The 14,093-nt window shown below is 39.5% G+C and overlaps 2 protein-coding genes across 6 annotated transcripts in view; one reads left to right on the forward strand and one right to left on the reverse strand.

The window, feature by feature from the left end:
- The window catches only part of ptn (pleiotrophin), a 41,992-nt gene extending 40,375 nt beyond the window's left edge, over nucleotides 1-1,617 (forward strand). For both annotated transcript variants that reach the window (XM_044342615.1, XM_044342616.1), the window contains exon 5: nucleotides 927-1,617. In XM_044342615.1, coding sequence (XP_044198550.1) covers nucleotides 927-982 — 56 coding nt within the window. In that variant the 3' untranslated portion in view covers nucleotides 983-1,617. The remainder of the gene's footprint in view (nucleotides 1-926) is intronic.
- Nucleotides 1,618-4,642: 3,025 nt separating this feature from the next.
- Nucleotides 4,643-14,093, reverse strand: part of chrm2a (cholinergic receptor, muscarinic 2a) — a 75,654-nt gene continuing 66,203 nt past the window's right edge. For all 4 annotated transcript variants that reach the window (XM_044344142.1, XM_044344143.1, XM_044344144.1 and 1 more), the window contains one exon: nucleotides 4,643-10,915. In XM_044344142.1, coding sequence (XP_044200077.1) covers nucleotides 9,366-10,874 — 1,509 coding nt within the window. In that variant the 5' untranslated portion in view covers nucleotides 10,875-10,915 and the 3' untranslated portion in view covers nucleotides 4,643-9,365. The remainder of the gene's footprint in view (nucleotides 10,916-14,093) is intronic.

A 14,093-nucleotide genomic window follows, 5' to 3' on the forward strand; every position in this document is an offset into this window, starting at 1 on the left:
TTGTTTCATTTCCAGTTTTGTCTCTTAACTTCCGGTTTCTGTTGCTGGCTTTAGCAAAAACAAGTCAAAAGTCTCGGCACTGATTGAGAAATGTAAAGCAGGCTGTGTGAAACAAGTTGGAAACACATGTCTGCACTTTTGAGGAGGTCTTAAGGGCTCTGACACCACATCCGCTGCAGATATCTGATCAAAATGAACGCCCAAATCTATACCTAGCTTAAAACTAGCTAAATTTGCTTGCTTGTTGCTAAAACACACAGCTTCAAATAGCATAATCTGTGCTTTTCCTACTGTGACATGTCATGAAAAAGGCCTATTTGGCAAGGTATTATCACCAAAAAACATTTTAAAAAGAGTTAATTTAGGTGTGTAACCCATATCTGCACATACAGTTGTATGTATGTTCAGAGATTGCAAAAGCCACATTGACAGAGACTGAGACACAGACACAGTGGCATGCACAAACAGCTCGGCAGATTGACAGTCCAGCAAACAGCTAGCCAGAAGCTAGCTAGCCAAACTGCTGCAGGTTGTGCTCTCTTCCTGTTCACCAGAGCGGAGAGACCGCAAAGCGGAAAGGGAAGCCATTGACTGTGGCTTCTGTCATGGCTGCCAGGTACCAGTGCACTGTTGCGGGAAGATCATAAAGTGGTTTTTCATGGGGCATACAGCAGGCCACTAAATCAATCCTCAGGAGACAGCGGAGGAGGGAACGCTCGCAGTGTCACAGCACTCAACCTGCACTCTGGCAAAAAACAAAAAAAAAACTAATTAAAACTCAAACGGTTGCTTATTACAAGTTGAAGCAGGGCATGGGTGCTCTTCATGCAGACAATGGGATTTTGTTTATTTCCAAACACACCACCTCTGGCAGAGAATTTGTCGAAGTAAACACTGTGGGTTGTCACTCTTTTCTGTCCTTGCAGATGCAAAGAAGCAAAAGAAAGACGGCAAGAAGCGAGAGCGCACCCAAATGGACTGATGCAGTTGTTTGTCCTAGGGAGGAAGAAGAGGGTGGAAAGACGTCCACTGCCCTATTTCAACATGGTTCCTCTGTGTATGTCCTGTAGGTTGACAGTAGGAGCCTAGAGCTTTGACAAAACCAGTGGAAATATGACTTATAGTGACGTGTTTTACTTTTTCTTCTTTCTAGCACCTGATAAGAAACTTGTATGTTGCGATAGGAGATAAAATACTCAGCGGCACGAATAGCTAATGACTATTTGTTTACTAGTGTTTTCACATAATGATGTTATTTCTAGGATTATTTTCTGAAAAACAAATTGGATAGGATTTGTCTTACAATTGCATAGCCTAACTCTAATTTGGAAAACTCTTTGGTCCATGCCCTGACTTAATGAAGCAGTTCGCTAAAAGTGAAGCTCTAAACATCTTTGCTTAATTAACTTGAGCAAAAAAAGTCATGCATTTGCAAATTTTGAAGTGGCTCAAGTTAATTGTAACTCTTTCCTCTGATCATTTTGTGGTTTATGATATTTTTTCTTTTATTTCCAATAACAATAAACATAAGTTAGTTCTGTCTGGAGGCTGCATGAAATAGCTACTGTACATGTGTGCAAAATGTAACTGTTAGTTTGTTTTCCTCCTGCTGCTCTTTTGTACCTCAATTTATACCCTCTGGTTTTTACTCTCCATGCAGCTCCTGGCTGTAAAAATATATAAAGTCCTCACTATTTAGTCCTCAGTCGGAGTTAACATTTTCCTATGTATCCTGTTACATTTGCAAAATCAAAAAAAAGAATAAAATTTTAAAAAATGAAAAAGGTAGAAAGCATTTCTCTTTCACCCTTGTGCATCCTCACAGTCAAAAAACTCCAAAAATGTCAAACACATTTCATATAGTTTTATTTGAATTTCATTCTGAAAGAATATGGCACAATGTAACCACTTAATGCAGTTCATCTTACAGAGTCATAGTTGGCCAGTGATATTAACACTCATTGTCCAGAACAAATAATCAATCAAGAATGCATCAAAAAGGAAATCAATACCATTGTTACTGTACAGGAAGTATCATAGTGGGGTAAAGGGGGAGGAGAATAGATGGGGGATTCTTGGGGGAGGAAACATTCAGATAGTAGCTATTAAACACGTGTATGTACATTTCAAATGTACCGCATCCGAATTACATATAATGTATATCATATAGATATATACAATGCAAACAATAGACTGTTAAATTCATTTTTCCTATTGCGAAGAGAAGCCACAAGCCACAGTGAGTGAATACACAATGAACATCTACATACATAAGCAAATGAAAAATGAACACTGTATGTACATTTAACACTTGCAGCAGGCTACTGATTTTTCTTTTTTTCATTTTTGTTTGCCATTTTTGTTTTAAATTGTTTATCGTGACCCCTTGAAGTTCAGATTGGGTCAAAGAATTCAACCCTCAACACTTTGGTTGCTCCACTAAAATAAAAACACCTCTTTTTTTTCCCCCCTAGGCTGTTAAAATTGCAAAAGTTATAAAGTGTCCAGTGATATAACAGGCAACCAGCTTCTTCCCAAGGTGAGTGTGAAGCCCGGTAAATTTACAGGTGAAATCCAAATGAAGCCCTTGCCTCTGGGCCTTCGGCTCACACTGAAACTCATTTTAGCTTTTGTCCTCCTCTGAGTTTCCAGGTTTGCACTTTTTTTTTTTTTTTTTTTTTTTTTTTTTTTAAACTTTCTGGGTGCAAAAAGTCACTCTTCAAATCCTCCAGAACTCTGCTCCAAGTTTGAATCCGGTCGCTCCTTTTGCAAGGCGAGAATCCATTTCTAAGCAAATCATGCCTCAAGAAATGCACATATATTTATACCTTATACTTTTATAACCATATTCTCTTTGAAATACTTCCATAACCTATTATACTTATATCTCTATAGATCTTAAATAAACATTTGTTTTATTTCAGAAAAAAAAAAATTGTCTGTACACTTATCATATTCTAATTTGTAATACTACATTTGTACAATGATAAAAGAAACGGAGGTTTATAAAATGTGATAGAAAATGTACAATATAATGTATTTATATGTATTCCAGTGTCACACAAAGCTGTGTCTGAGTCTTTGGAAGCCTGTTGCTATTGAAAGACTGTTTAAAGAGGAAGGAGTGATGACAGAGAGATAGACAATCACACTGTGCGCATCTTCCCTGATGTGTGCCATGATATTTTGTCCAATCTGATGTCTTCATGCTGAGGATGCCATTTAGGGAAAAAAAAAGAAAAAAAAAGGAAATAAATAAAACACCACAGCAAGCTGCATGCACACACACTCACACAAATGACGACACTGATCTCGATATTATGACAGACACACAGAGTTTGCAGGGGGAAGCATAATTTCCCTTATGACAAATGTGAATACACGCACATACACACACCAGATACACACACACACACGCACACACATGTTGGATGGAAAATCAACCAAAACAGCCCGCTGTGCCTCCAGGATAGTATTGAAATATGTCACTGCTGTGACTGTATACTGTACAGTTTCTGATAAATTACTTCAAAGACATTGAGATGATGATTTTAGATTGTTCAGTCACCAAACTTGCATTGCCTCGATAATCTGGCAGCGGCTGTTAAAATGGAAATTTCAGTAATGGGAGCTCAGAGCTGAAAAACACAGTATCTTTAACAAAAAAAAAAAAAAGAAAAGATAATTTAGGAAGGCTGAATAACATGCTCTTTAATGCGCATCACACTGCGGCATTATCTACAACTTTCAGCACAGACACACTGAAGATACAACAGGGATTTTAGGATAAAAGAGCAATTTGTTTGTCACTCTGGGTAAGGCACTTCAAATTGCTCTGTACAATCTGGCGATATATATATTCCGTCTTGGATAATATTCTCACAGCACGTACAAGCTGCTGCGTTTTCACTTTCTGCGTGACTTCTGCAACTTCAAAGATTGTTCAGGTTATTCACGGCCTCCAGAGTGAAGCCAGAGAAACCTTCGAATTCGAAGTCGTCTCTGATAAATGTTACATGTCATATGTACTCCCGTAAAAGGAGATTAGCCCTTTGACATAAGCCGTATGAAGAGGAGCCCAGCTAGCTCTGACGGCACATTATGATCTGGTGATTACAGTAGTGACAATGTTTATTCTAGTCATTAGACAGATGAACATTATAATGTATGTCCTGCACATGAGGATATATGCATTAAATGCTTGTAAAATGCAAAGGTTATGATCATGATAACCATAAAGCAAGAAGCAGTGGATTCTGTTTGCAGAAAACGAGGTTGGGAGCCATAAAAGCTCAGGAGGGACGGTAAACAGTGCCATATTACTTATTGTTTACACCAGGCAGCCAGTTTTGTCTGAGACGTTCAAATTCCTGCAGCAAAACCCTTGGCTGACCTGCCCAGAATGGCTGCGACTTCTCCAAACATGGTCCACATGCAGTGTGATCCTCTAGCTTTGGATTTTGTCAGTGACAAACCATACCACCCCCCCCCCCCCCTCCTCCGCCACTGCTTCATTCCCCTTTCTCCCCCTCTCACAACCCCCCACGTAACCATGACTACAAAGCCAAGCTTATCTGTTACATACGTACAAAGTGTACACCTTGAGGCTATCAGCTGGCTCTCTCCCTCGCGTGCATGACAGCCGTTGTCTCTCACTGTCACCGAACGGCGCTCTCTCGTTCTATCATATAAGCCCCCGTTCTCTCACATCACCCACTTCCCCCACGTTTCACTTTCCAATGCAAAAGACAACGCCTTGTTCTCATCCGTTCGACAACTTGGCAACAGGAGCTGAAGGGGTTGAAACAGTTAGTAAGAACTTTTGCTCCTGATGTTGAAAGTGCACGGAGCAGAGATGATTGCAGTGAGAGCACTTGTTTTTTTTTTTTTTTAAAGTCCATCTCACCCCTTTTTTTCCCCGCTCCAGGAGGTTATAAACTGCCATCACCTTCCATCAAACACCCAAGCAGCTGCTCAAACTGGGACCCTGGACCACCTGTGACTGTGAGCCACTTACTCTCCTGCTGGTATCACTCAAACGACAGCTTAGCAAAGATTAATCAGATATTCTGGAAAGCTCTTTACCCACTACCGAGATGTGTGACAGATGTCAGACAGACATGGCTCCACTTATCACCGTGACAGATAGTTGGATGTTGAACTCGGATGGATGCCTGAGCTCCTGCTGAAACTGCTGGGATTGATAAACATGGACCCCCCATGTATGTGCAACAGTGACGGGACAGAATCAAATACATTTTCCACAGTACATACACAAGTCTGAGGTTCCTCGATTTAAGGGTTTTCCATTTCATGCTACTTTTTAACTTTTACTCTGCTACATTTCAGAGGAAAATACTGTTTGTTTAATATAAAACATATAACTCATATGATCACCCTGTAAAAAGATGCAATATTATCTAGGCAAGATTAATGCTGCTTATGTATCAGTGAAACTAATCCAGTAATGTAACACTCTGAAATGGGCAATGGGCAAGTACATTTTACAAATAATACTTATGTATGTACATATTTTTACTTTAAAGAGTACTCTGTGATCTATTATTGGGATTCCAAAAAGTTTGAGGACTTGTAAGAGACTCAGAAACTTCCCATGATACAACTCAGTAGCTTTATTTCATTAGACCCTCCCTGCTTGGTAAACATTAACATTTTTCAAACTCCACATTGGACATGTGAAAAAAGTGAAGCGCACCTTTAAGAAAAAATTTGAATGTATGACTTATTGATTATTTTTACATTGTGGTATTGTGACTTATTCTTCAAGCTGCTGTGATTATACAATTAGTCAGTCAAAAGAAAGTATATTGGAAACTGTTTTAATGATCAGTTAATCATTTAAGTCAATTTGCAAGTTAAAGTGACAAACGTTTGATGGTTCCAAAATGTGTGAATTTGCGGTTTTTCATGGTCTTACATCTTAGATTGAATATTTTTCAGTTCTGAACTGTTGGTTAGACAAAACAAGATTTTTAATGACATCACCTTGTGCTCTAATATATTGTGATGGTCATTTTTCACTGTTTTCTGATGATTTATAGACCTAACGATTAATTGAGAAAATGGCAGATTAATTGATAATGACAATAATTGTAAGATGCAGCCCTTCTTATTCTCAAGTATAGGATCTGAATACATCTTCAACTATATGTATGTGTATAGCTAACATGCAAGAAATGTGTTTGCCATTTTGCTACAGATTGACAGCAAAAATAGCCAAAATGCAAATATTGATGTACTGGCTTAATGTGAAATTGTGATTAATTCTGTCATTACTATTACAAAATTTGAATGCAAGTGCAAGGATGTTTATCCTGCACTAGCTCTGCACATAGGGGAGTACAGTATAATACAGCAGGAAGGAAGGCAATAATGGGTGCAGGAGAAAGAGAGAAAATGAGAATGAATAATAGAGGACGCTAATGAATCTACATGTGATATTTAGATTACATTCATGACTTCATATATGAGGTAGAGACTATAACAGGATCAGGACTGAGAGGAGCACTAAGTGGGGCATGGGCGCGAAGCATGCAAGCACAAGCTGAGCGTGTAATGGGCAATCTTTAATCTCAAATGTAGGTGTTCCACATCGTCCCATAATATGATCAGCCTCATGGTGAGTTTTCATTATAGGATCTGTCCCAGATCTCTCTTTAAGGAGACAGCCTTGAGGAGCTATTCAGTGCAGGCGTTTTTTTTTTTTTTGCAAAGCCCCCCTACCAACTACTCTGGCAACCTCCTGATGGCAAATGCTCCCGCATATTTATCACTCCAACTGGTGAGCATACATTAATGTAATAGAGAATTGTCGACTAGGTTGAGATGATGGATGACACGCATGGAGACACAGAACATGTCTTACAGTAAATTGATATTTTCTCATTTTTTCATTATCATTATAATAAGCACAGCTATTTATTACTTTTAATCTAAGAAAAGGATGATTTTTTTTTCATAGAATTAATTAACTCGCATGTTCATTTTCAAAGTGAAAAGGAGATGAGTTACAGAACAAATAAAGACGCGGAAATAGCCCTTATTTAAATCACAAGCTCGTGACCTGTGATCAGAAGTAAACTCCATTCTTGGAGCGCGCAAACACACATCAGCATGTATACCCACACATACACACACACACTTCACACAAGAGCACCCCCACATATACACACACACAGATTTTCACAATCATCATCATCAGTACAGTGCGGTACAGCACACACTGTGACATCAATCCACTAATCAGCAGGATAAAATGACACCTCCCACACATCCACATACAAAAAACAAAAAAAAACAAACAATGACTTCCCGCAGATAATACGCCCCAGCTCTGAGCTCCGATCACCTGTTTCACTCACTGTGTAGGAGGGTTCCTAGCAGTGGTGAAAAACTTGACAGCAAACATAAATATCTTAATAGCCGCTGTAAAATAAATATCAGAAATCCTGTCAGCAGTTGTGGAAGCTGAAGAGATGTGGTAGAAACGTCTGGTAAATCAGAAAAGTTTGACTGAACAATCTCATGCCAGATTTTTTTCCTATTTACTCATAACTTGTTGTTTGTTTGTTGTTCTTGCAGGTTTTTGTGTATTCTCTATAATATTTGGGAGGATGCATACAGTGAGTTTTCCTTTATAAAATTTAATCTGTACTATATCAAAAATTTAAAAATGACAAGTTATGGTTTTTCATGGGATTATGTGTAGGACGTGCGATAACACTTAAGAAAGTTACTGGCATAAAGCCCCCCATTAAAGCACAACATGTCATTTCAACACTTCTTTTTTTAAAGATCACACAAACAATATATAATATGTTAATCAGTCATTTTTAGAAGTGTTGTTGGACAGATTTTTACCTTCAGAGAGAGCCAGGCTAAGTGTTTCTCCCTTGTGTCTAGTCTTCATGCTAAGCTAAGCTAACAGCCTCCTGGCTATCGCTTCATATTTAACAGACAGATATGAGAGTGGTATCAATATCTCATCTAACTCTTGATTAGCAAGGTCACAGATTAATCTGATTGGTCCAAATTAAGTTTTGCAGTTGAGTACATCTCATTTTATGAAACAATATGGGTCAACATCCTGTATGTACTTTGAATTCACATTTAAAGGGTAAGTCAGCTAAAATTACAAAAAATATTTGATCACTAACTGACAATTGTATTCATTTTATTGTAGTATTTTATTGAAGTATTTCTTTGTTAGAAAGTAGTTCCAATGAAGTAAACTGTGGTCTGTGTAACCAGGGCATTGTTTCTGGAAAGACATGTTTGCTACTGAATTTTTTAAAAGTTGTTTTCCACTGCTGTGAGCACAAACAAAAGTCCACTCATGAAAACTGTTTTTTGTGTGGAGGCTAACATTTCAGACACAGATATAAAAACCTGTTCATATAAAATCATCCTAACCGTCCCGCATGGATAAACACCACCAGTAGAAATAAGTGAGAAATATGTTTCTTGGTAATTTGGGTGAACCAAACTTTTAAGTTCAAAACTATTTCTGGCTACCATTTGGGCCCGTTGACATGCAAAGTTGACAAGTGTAGCTTTAATATATTTACATGTCTATTATATATTGATGACAACATATTCCGACAGGGGCTCGTTCATGGATGAGATAGCTTCAAGCCCTGATGTGACCATGTCACAGGCAATCTACACAGGCTGCCCCACTTTATTCTACATGTAGCTAGTTGAAAGTGCCGTAATAAGGATCACAGACACAAGGAAAGAAGGCAGGCGGAGGGGCACACATGGGTGTACACACATACTCCAACCCCACACACACACCCATATGTGTGCTCACACAAATACTGAGTATACACTGATATGTACAGTTATCTACAGGTATCTTCACTGAACTTCAAACTTCTGAGGTTTGTAAATTCAGTCAGCCCTATTTTCCCATTTTGAAGTTTTTCTTGTGTTTTCACACAGCGCAGATCTTCCTCCTCTCTTCTTTTTTCATTTTTTATCAGCCCAGTGTCACTCCCAAGTGCTTCCTGCTTTACACACCCTTGTTCTTTTTTTTTTTTTCTTTGAGTTTACAACTCTGAATAACTCTGAATTTTTCACAACCTTCCTTTTCTGCACTGCTTCTGCATGACACATCTCAACGCAACTGGCATCAGTTGGATTTGTGTAAAATGCTACAACCGGTTATTGAGAGAGAAACTGGAAAACTAATGATGAAATGGTGGAAAGTAATTTCAAATGTACTCTTGCAGTATTTATCATGCTCACAAACCTCTTTCACAGACACACACCCACACACACACGGATGGCACACACATACAGTCAACTCATACTTAAAACTCTTCCTCCCAAGTGGCCCAAATTTATCTGGCTGACCTAATATTTTTATACTGGCAGAGGAGAAGATGTTTGAATGTCTTTTTGAATGTGACATTGCACAGAGCATAGCAGGCCGGATTGATGGTACTGTTGATGTAACACAGCCAGTAGCCAATAGTCCACACTGTGTTGGGGATGCAGCTGGAGCAGAAGGTGTTAATAAGCACCATCACATTATAAGGAGTCCAGGTGGCTACAAAAGCTACCAGGATGGCCATTATGGTGCGGGTCACTTTTTTCTCCCGTGATGATGCCGCTTTCTTCTTCTTGTTGGGAGGTTGCTTAGTCATCTTCACAATCTTCCGAGCCACGTGGTTCTGCCGCTCAGAGGCTGGGACGATCTCGACGGTGGTGTTGGATGGCGTGTAGCAGTCACCCTTAGGCGATTTAGTCTTGATCTTGATACAGGTCAGTTTGGAGCCCCCTGCCTTGGCTCGTTGACGCGGGAGTGGTTGGGTTGTCTCGGCGCTGGAATTGGCCGTGGAGGGTGCCGCTTCCTCTTCCTTCTGGTTGGATGCGGCCACACTGCCAGATGTTGAGTCATTGGAGCTCTCTTTCTCTTCTCCAGGGGAGCAGTTCTCCCTTGCCAAATCGTCACCTTCGGTTTCCCCGTCAGCAGTGGCTGAGGAAGGTCCTTTACCATTCTGCAATTTTCCATCATGCTGGACAGCCCCATCATCAGCATGCTGGCTTTGAGAAGGCCCCGTATCTTCCCCTGGCACATTGTTATTGTTGGGTTTTGGTGTGTTATTCCTCCTCTGGACAGGGGAGATGGGCTCTGGGTTGGCTCCTGATGGCTTGCAGTTATCCTTCTTCACACGGCTCTTGCTCGCTCTGGAGATCTGCCAGTAGAGTTGAATCATGATAATGACAGGCAGGTAAAAGGCGGCAATGGCTGTGCCAAACGTGACAGCGGCATTAGAGAAGAACTGAATGTAGCACTCCTTCTCAGGCACTGTCCGCCCACCAACAATGAACTGCCAGAAGAGAATGGCTGGTGCCCAGAGGATAAAAGATAGGACCCAGGCTGCAGCAATCATCATTCCTGCCATCTTGGTGGTCCTTTTGACAGGGTAGCTGAGGGGCTTAGTGACACAGAAATATCTGTCAAAGCTTATGATGAGAAGATTCATGACAGACGCATTGCTGACAACATAGTCCAACGCTAACCACAAGTCACACACCACTGGCCCCAGGGGCCAGTACCCCATTACTATGTAGACTGTGTACAAGTTCATAGAGCAGAGGCCAATAATTAGGTCAGCACATGCAAGGCTGAATAAAAAATAGTTGTTGACAGTCTGTAAGTTTCTATTAACTTTGATGGAAAGCATGACCAGGATATTTCCAATGACTGTAACCAAACTGAGGGAACCGGCCACCAACACGATGAACACCACCTCCACAGTCTTGTAGGCGCTTTCGCTCTCTTCCACAACTTGTGTGTCGTTGCCTTCAGAGGCATTCCAGTAGGTGAAATTGAATACATCCATGGCATTTGGTCTTTTGTTGCCACCTCCTACTCAGATGGAACCTATAAAAAAAAAAGAGAGGACAATATTTGTAATGAGGTGCAAAAAGACGATTGTCAGTTTCAGCTTTTTAGTCATTCTTTTGAATGGCAGTTATAATAAGGTCTGGGGTAAAGTGCAGTTATAATATATTATACTATTATGTTGAACTCATGAAGAGTACTTCACCTCTTTTCTCAGTGAGAAAGAAATATCAACCATTTACCTTCAACTTTCAGAGTATTTAGACAAATACATTTAAGAGAATGAATCTTTCAAAAATCTATAAAACAAACAAAAAAAGGATATCAGCAGCAGTTTGAGTCATATTCAGTAAAACATATTCAATATGCTACAAAAGGATACAATTCCATCTTTCAACATGTTGAATAGTGATGATCCAGAAGTAGATTATAAAATATAAATATGTGCTGTATGTCTCACTAAGCCATCAGTATGAGCAGTGTGACCTTTTCTGTGTTACTATCAGTTTTTAGCCCATCTGAGAGCAATTCATCAAACAACAGTGACAATTCTGGCTGTACACCAATTAGATTGGTAATTAGAAGCACAGATATCTGGCACAGATATTTTTCATAATCAATGCATAAATAAACATCTCCCCATTAGACACCTGCTACATTATAGAGAAATCACACACACACACACACACACACACACACACACACACACACACACACACACACACACACACACACTAAAAAGGCACTGCGCAATCAAAATGCACATGAATGGTTGATGAAAAGTGAGATGGGTGGAAATGAGGCAACAAGTCAAATGAGGATATCCCAATGGCAGCCTCAGCGTGATGGCACTAAGCTAATCTGTGGAAGAGAGAACTTGTTTACTCTGGACAACTTTATTTAATGTCTAAGTTTGAATAAAAATGTTTCCAAATACTGAATTTGAACCATATTAAACCAACAAATACCCGACCTGCATATGACAAAATAAAACAGGCATTAGCAACAGATTTCTCTATGTAGAAATCCATGTGATGTATGAATAAATGCCTTTGCTATCTTTTCAAAGCCTAGGTTTCTGCACTGTTATCAGCTTGATAATCATTTTTTCATGCAGAGTGCTCAAAGCCATTCTCTTTTTCTAGGCTTTTGTCTGCCCATCCACTTTGATGGATACATTTTCTGACCACATAATGCCTAATCACTAGCTTCTGGCTTGAAAAAAACTGTCATTTCATTTCTTCTGTCTTCTGAATGTATTTCCAAACCCTTATATTTGCAGCTGATGGGCATTTTAAGATCAATCTTCCGTCTACCTTTTTAAACTATGCAATGCTAGCATGTACATTCTTAAAAAAGAGAGCGGGGTAGTGTAATTACATGCCACACACAGTCCATATTACCAAGGAATCCATATTAAAAAAGGAATTATTGACAAAATTGGAGCTGACATTTTATCTTCAAAAGGTTCATTTCCAACTTGCACTTAAAAATTCTCTTCATACAGCACTGTAAAATTCTTTTGATCCCCAAGTGACCCACTAGTTCTCGCTTTTAACCTTAAACATTCGCCTGTGTTGTAGACCTTGCTTTGATTTATACACCACTCACTTCTTCGCTTCATAGGCCTTTGATATTAGGAGTAATGTGATTTGTCTGCTCTCCGTCTTGAGCTGGGTCACAACTCTTGGAGCAGAATCAGGTGCTGTAGGTTAAATTTTATGTTCACCTCGGTGGCTTATCACTTCTCAGTTTGACATAAATATCATCAGAGTGGAGTACTACTTCAGCTTTTTCCTCAAGCCCTATTTTGTAAAATAACTAATCAAACTTCAATTAAGCCGTTTTATTCAGTCCAATACGTTTCCTAAATGCTAAATTTGTAGATGTAATATTAAAAAAAAATCTAGCATAGCAGGAATATTCTGCTTTTTCCTCTTTCTTCCCCCCTTTTCTGCTTTTTTTTTCATTCTTGTAAACACAGATTACATTTAGACCATCTTTATCAACATCATCTGTGTAGTCACTCACTTGAACTTAATTGTGACATTAGATTGTTGACTTCATCAGATGGTCAATGACCAATGTGAAACTCGTGTACCGCTGTGTAGCCAAAGTTAATGAAGTGTTATGGGTGACACACAACTGCAGCTGGAGTGCTGCCTTGTCCAAGACTTTGCCATTTCGGCTTAAGGTCTTTAACAGTTGAGCACAGTTGCTGAGTAACTAGTGAACATTCACTTATCTGCTGTGCCAGAAATCCCTAATCATTGCATTAGGCATGGAGCTAAGCTGGCCTAATCCCCATAAAATGTTTAAGTCCACAGATTTATATTCAAAAACACCAACAATACAAATGGGACACACTTGTGGCTCGCTTGAGACAAGTGGATTAGAGAAATAAAGTGGATCAGTATAGATGGTCATAGCACAGTGGAGGCAGTTAACTCCCCTTGCTGCTCTTTGTCCACCTCCAGCTGCCATAAGCCTCGTCCCACACCTGAAATCTTTGCCACAACACAGTGAGAGCTATGCCCTGGCTAGAGTCAACTAAAGATGCACAAATCCTTTTCAGCTGGATGTGGACAGCCATGGTTTTCTAAAAAGGTCTCAAGGGATCCAAGACTTGGTTTTAAAGCTTCCATCCACACACTGTGAGTCATCCTAGCATCAACCTACTTCATAAAATGACACTTCTGCTCCCAAGGGAAGCATATTTTTTTGCTTAATTTCACCCATAAGGCTGTAGTTTTACATTTTTCTTGTAGGAGTCCTGCTTAAATATAATATAAAGATACAGTAAGTCATAGTAGGGAAGTTGTGCTAAGCAGAAGAAAGACGTCTGTACTTCTGTGTTGACTGCAAACACTGGCATCCCAGACCGCTGAGCATGAGTGCAGCTGCTATCACCTGGAGAGAACAGCAGCGGCACTCTTAGCATAGCTATCAATCACAGAGCTTACCTGCAAGTCTCAGCACTACTGCAGTCAGTGCCAGTGCATATGTCAGAGCCTAATCAGAACCATGAATGACACCGTCATTATAATCATCCCAGGAGAGATGAATATTGAGATTTCTCATAATACTTTACTCACTAGAGGTAAAACATAAGTTAGGCTTGTCATCATGGTTTATCTGAACCATCCTTTAAATTCTGCTGTGCAATACATTAAGTTCAACACATGTCATTGTATTCCTAAACTTGCTCTTTTTGTTT

Source organism: Thunnus albacares, chromosome 23, assembly GCF_914725855.1.
Source record: "Thunnus albacares chromosome 23, fThuAlb1.1, whole genome shotgun sequence".
Lineage (NCBI taxonomy): Eukaryota > Metazoa > Chordata > Actinopteri > Scombriformes > Scombridae > Thunnus > Thunnus albacares.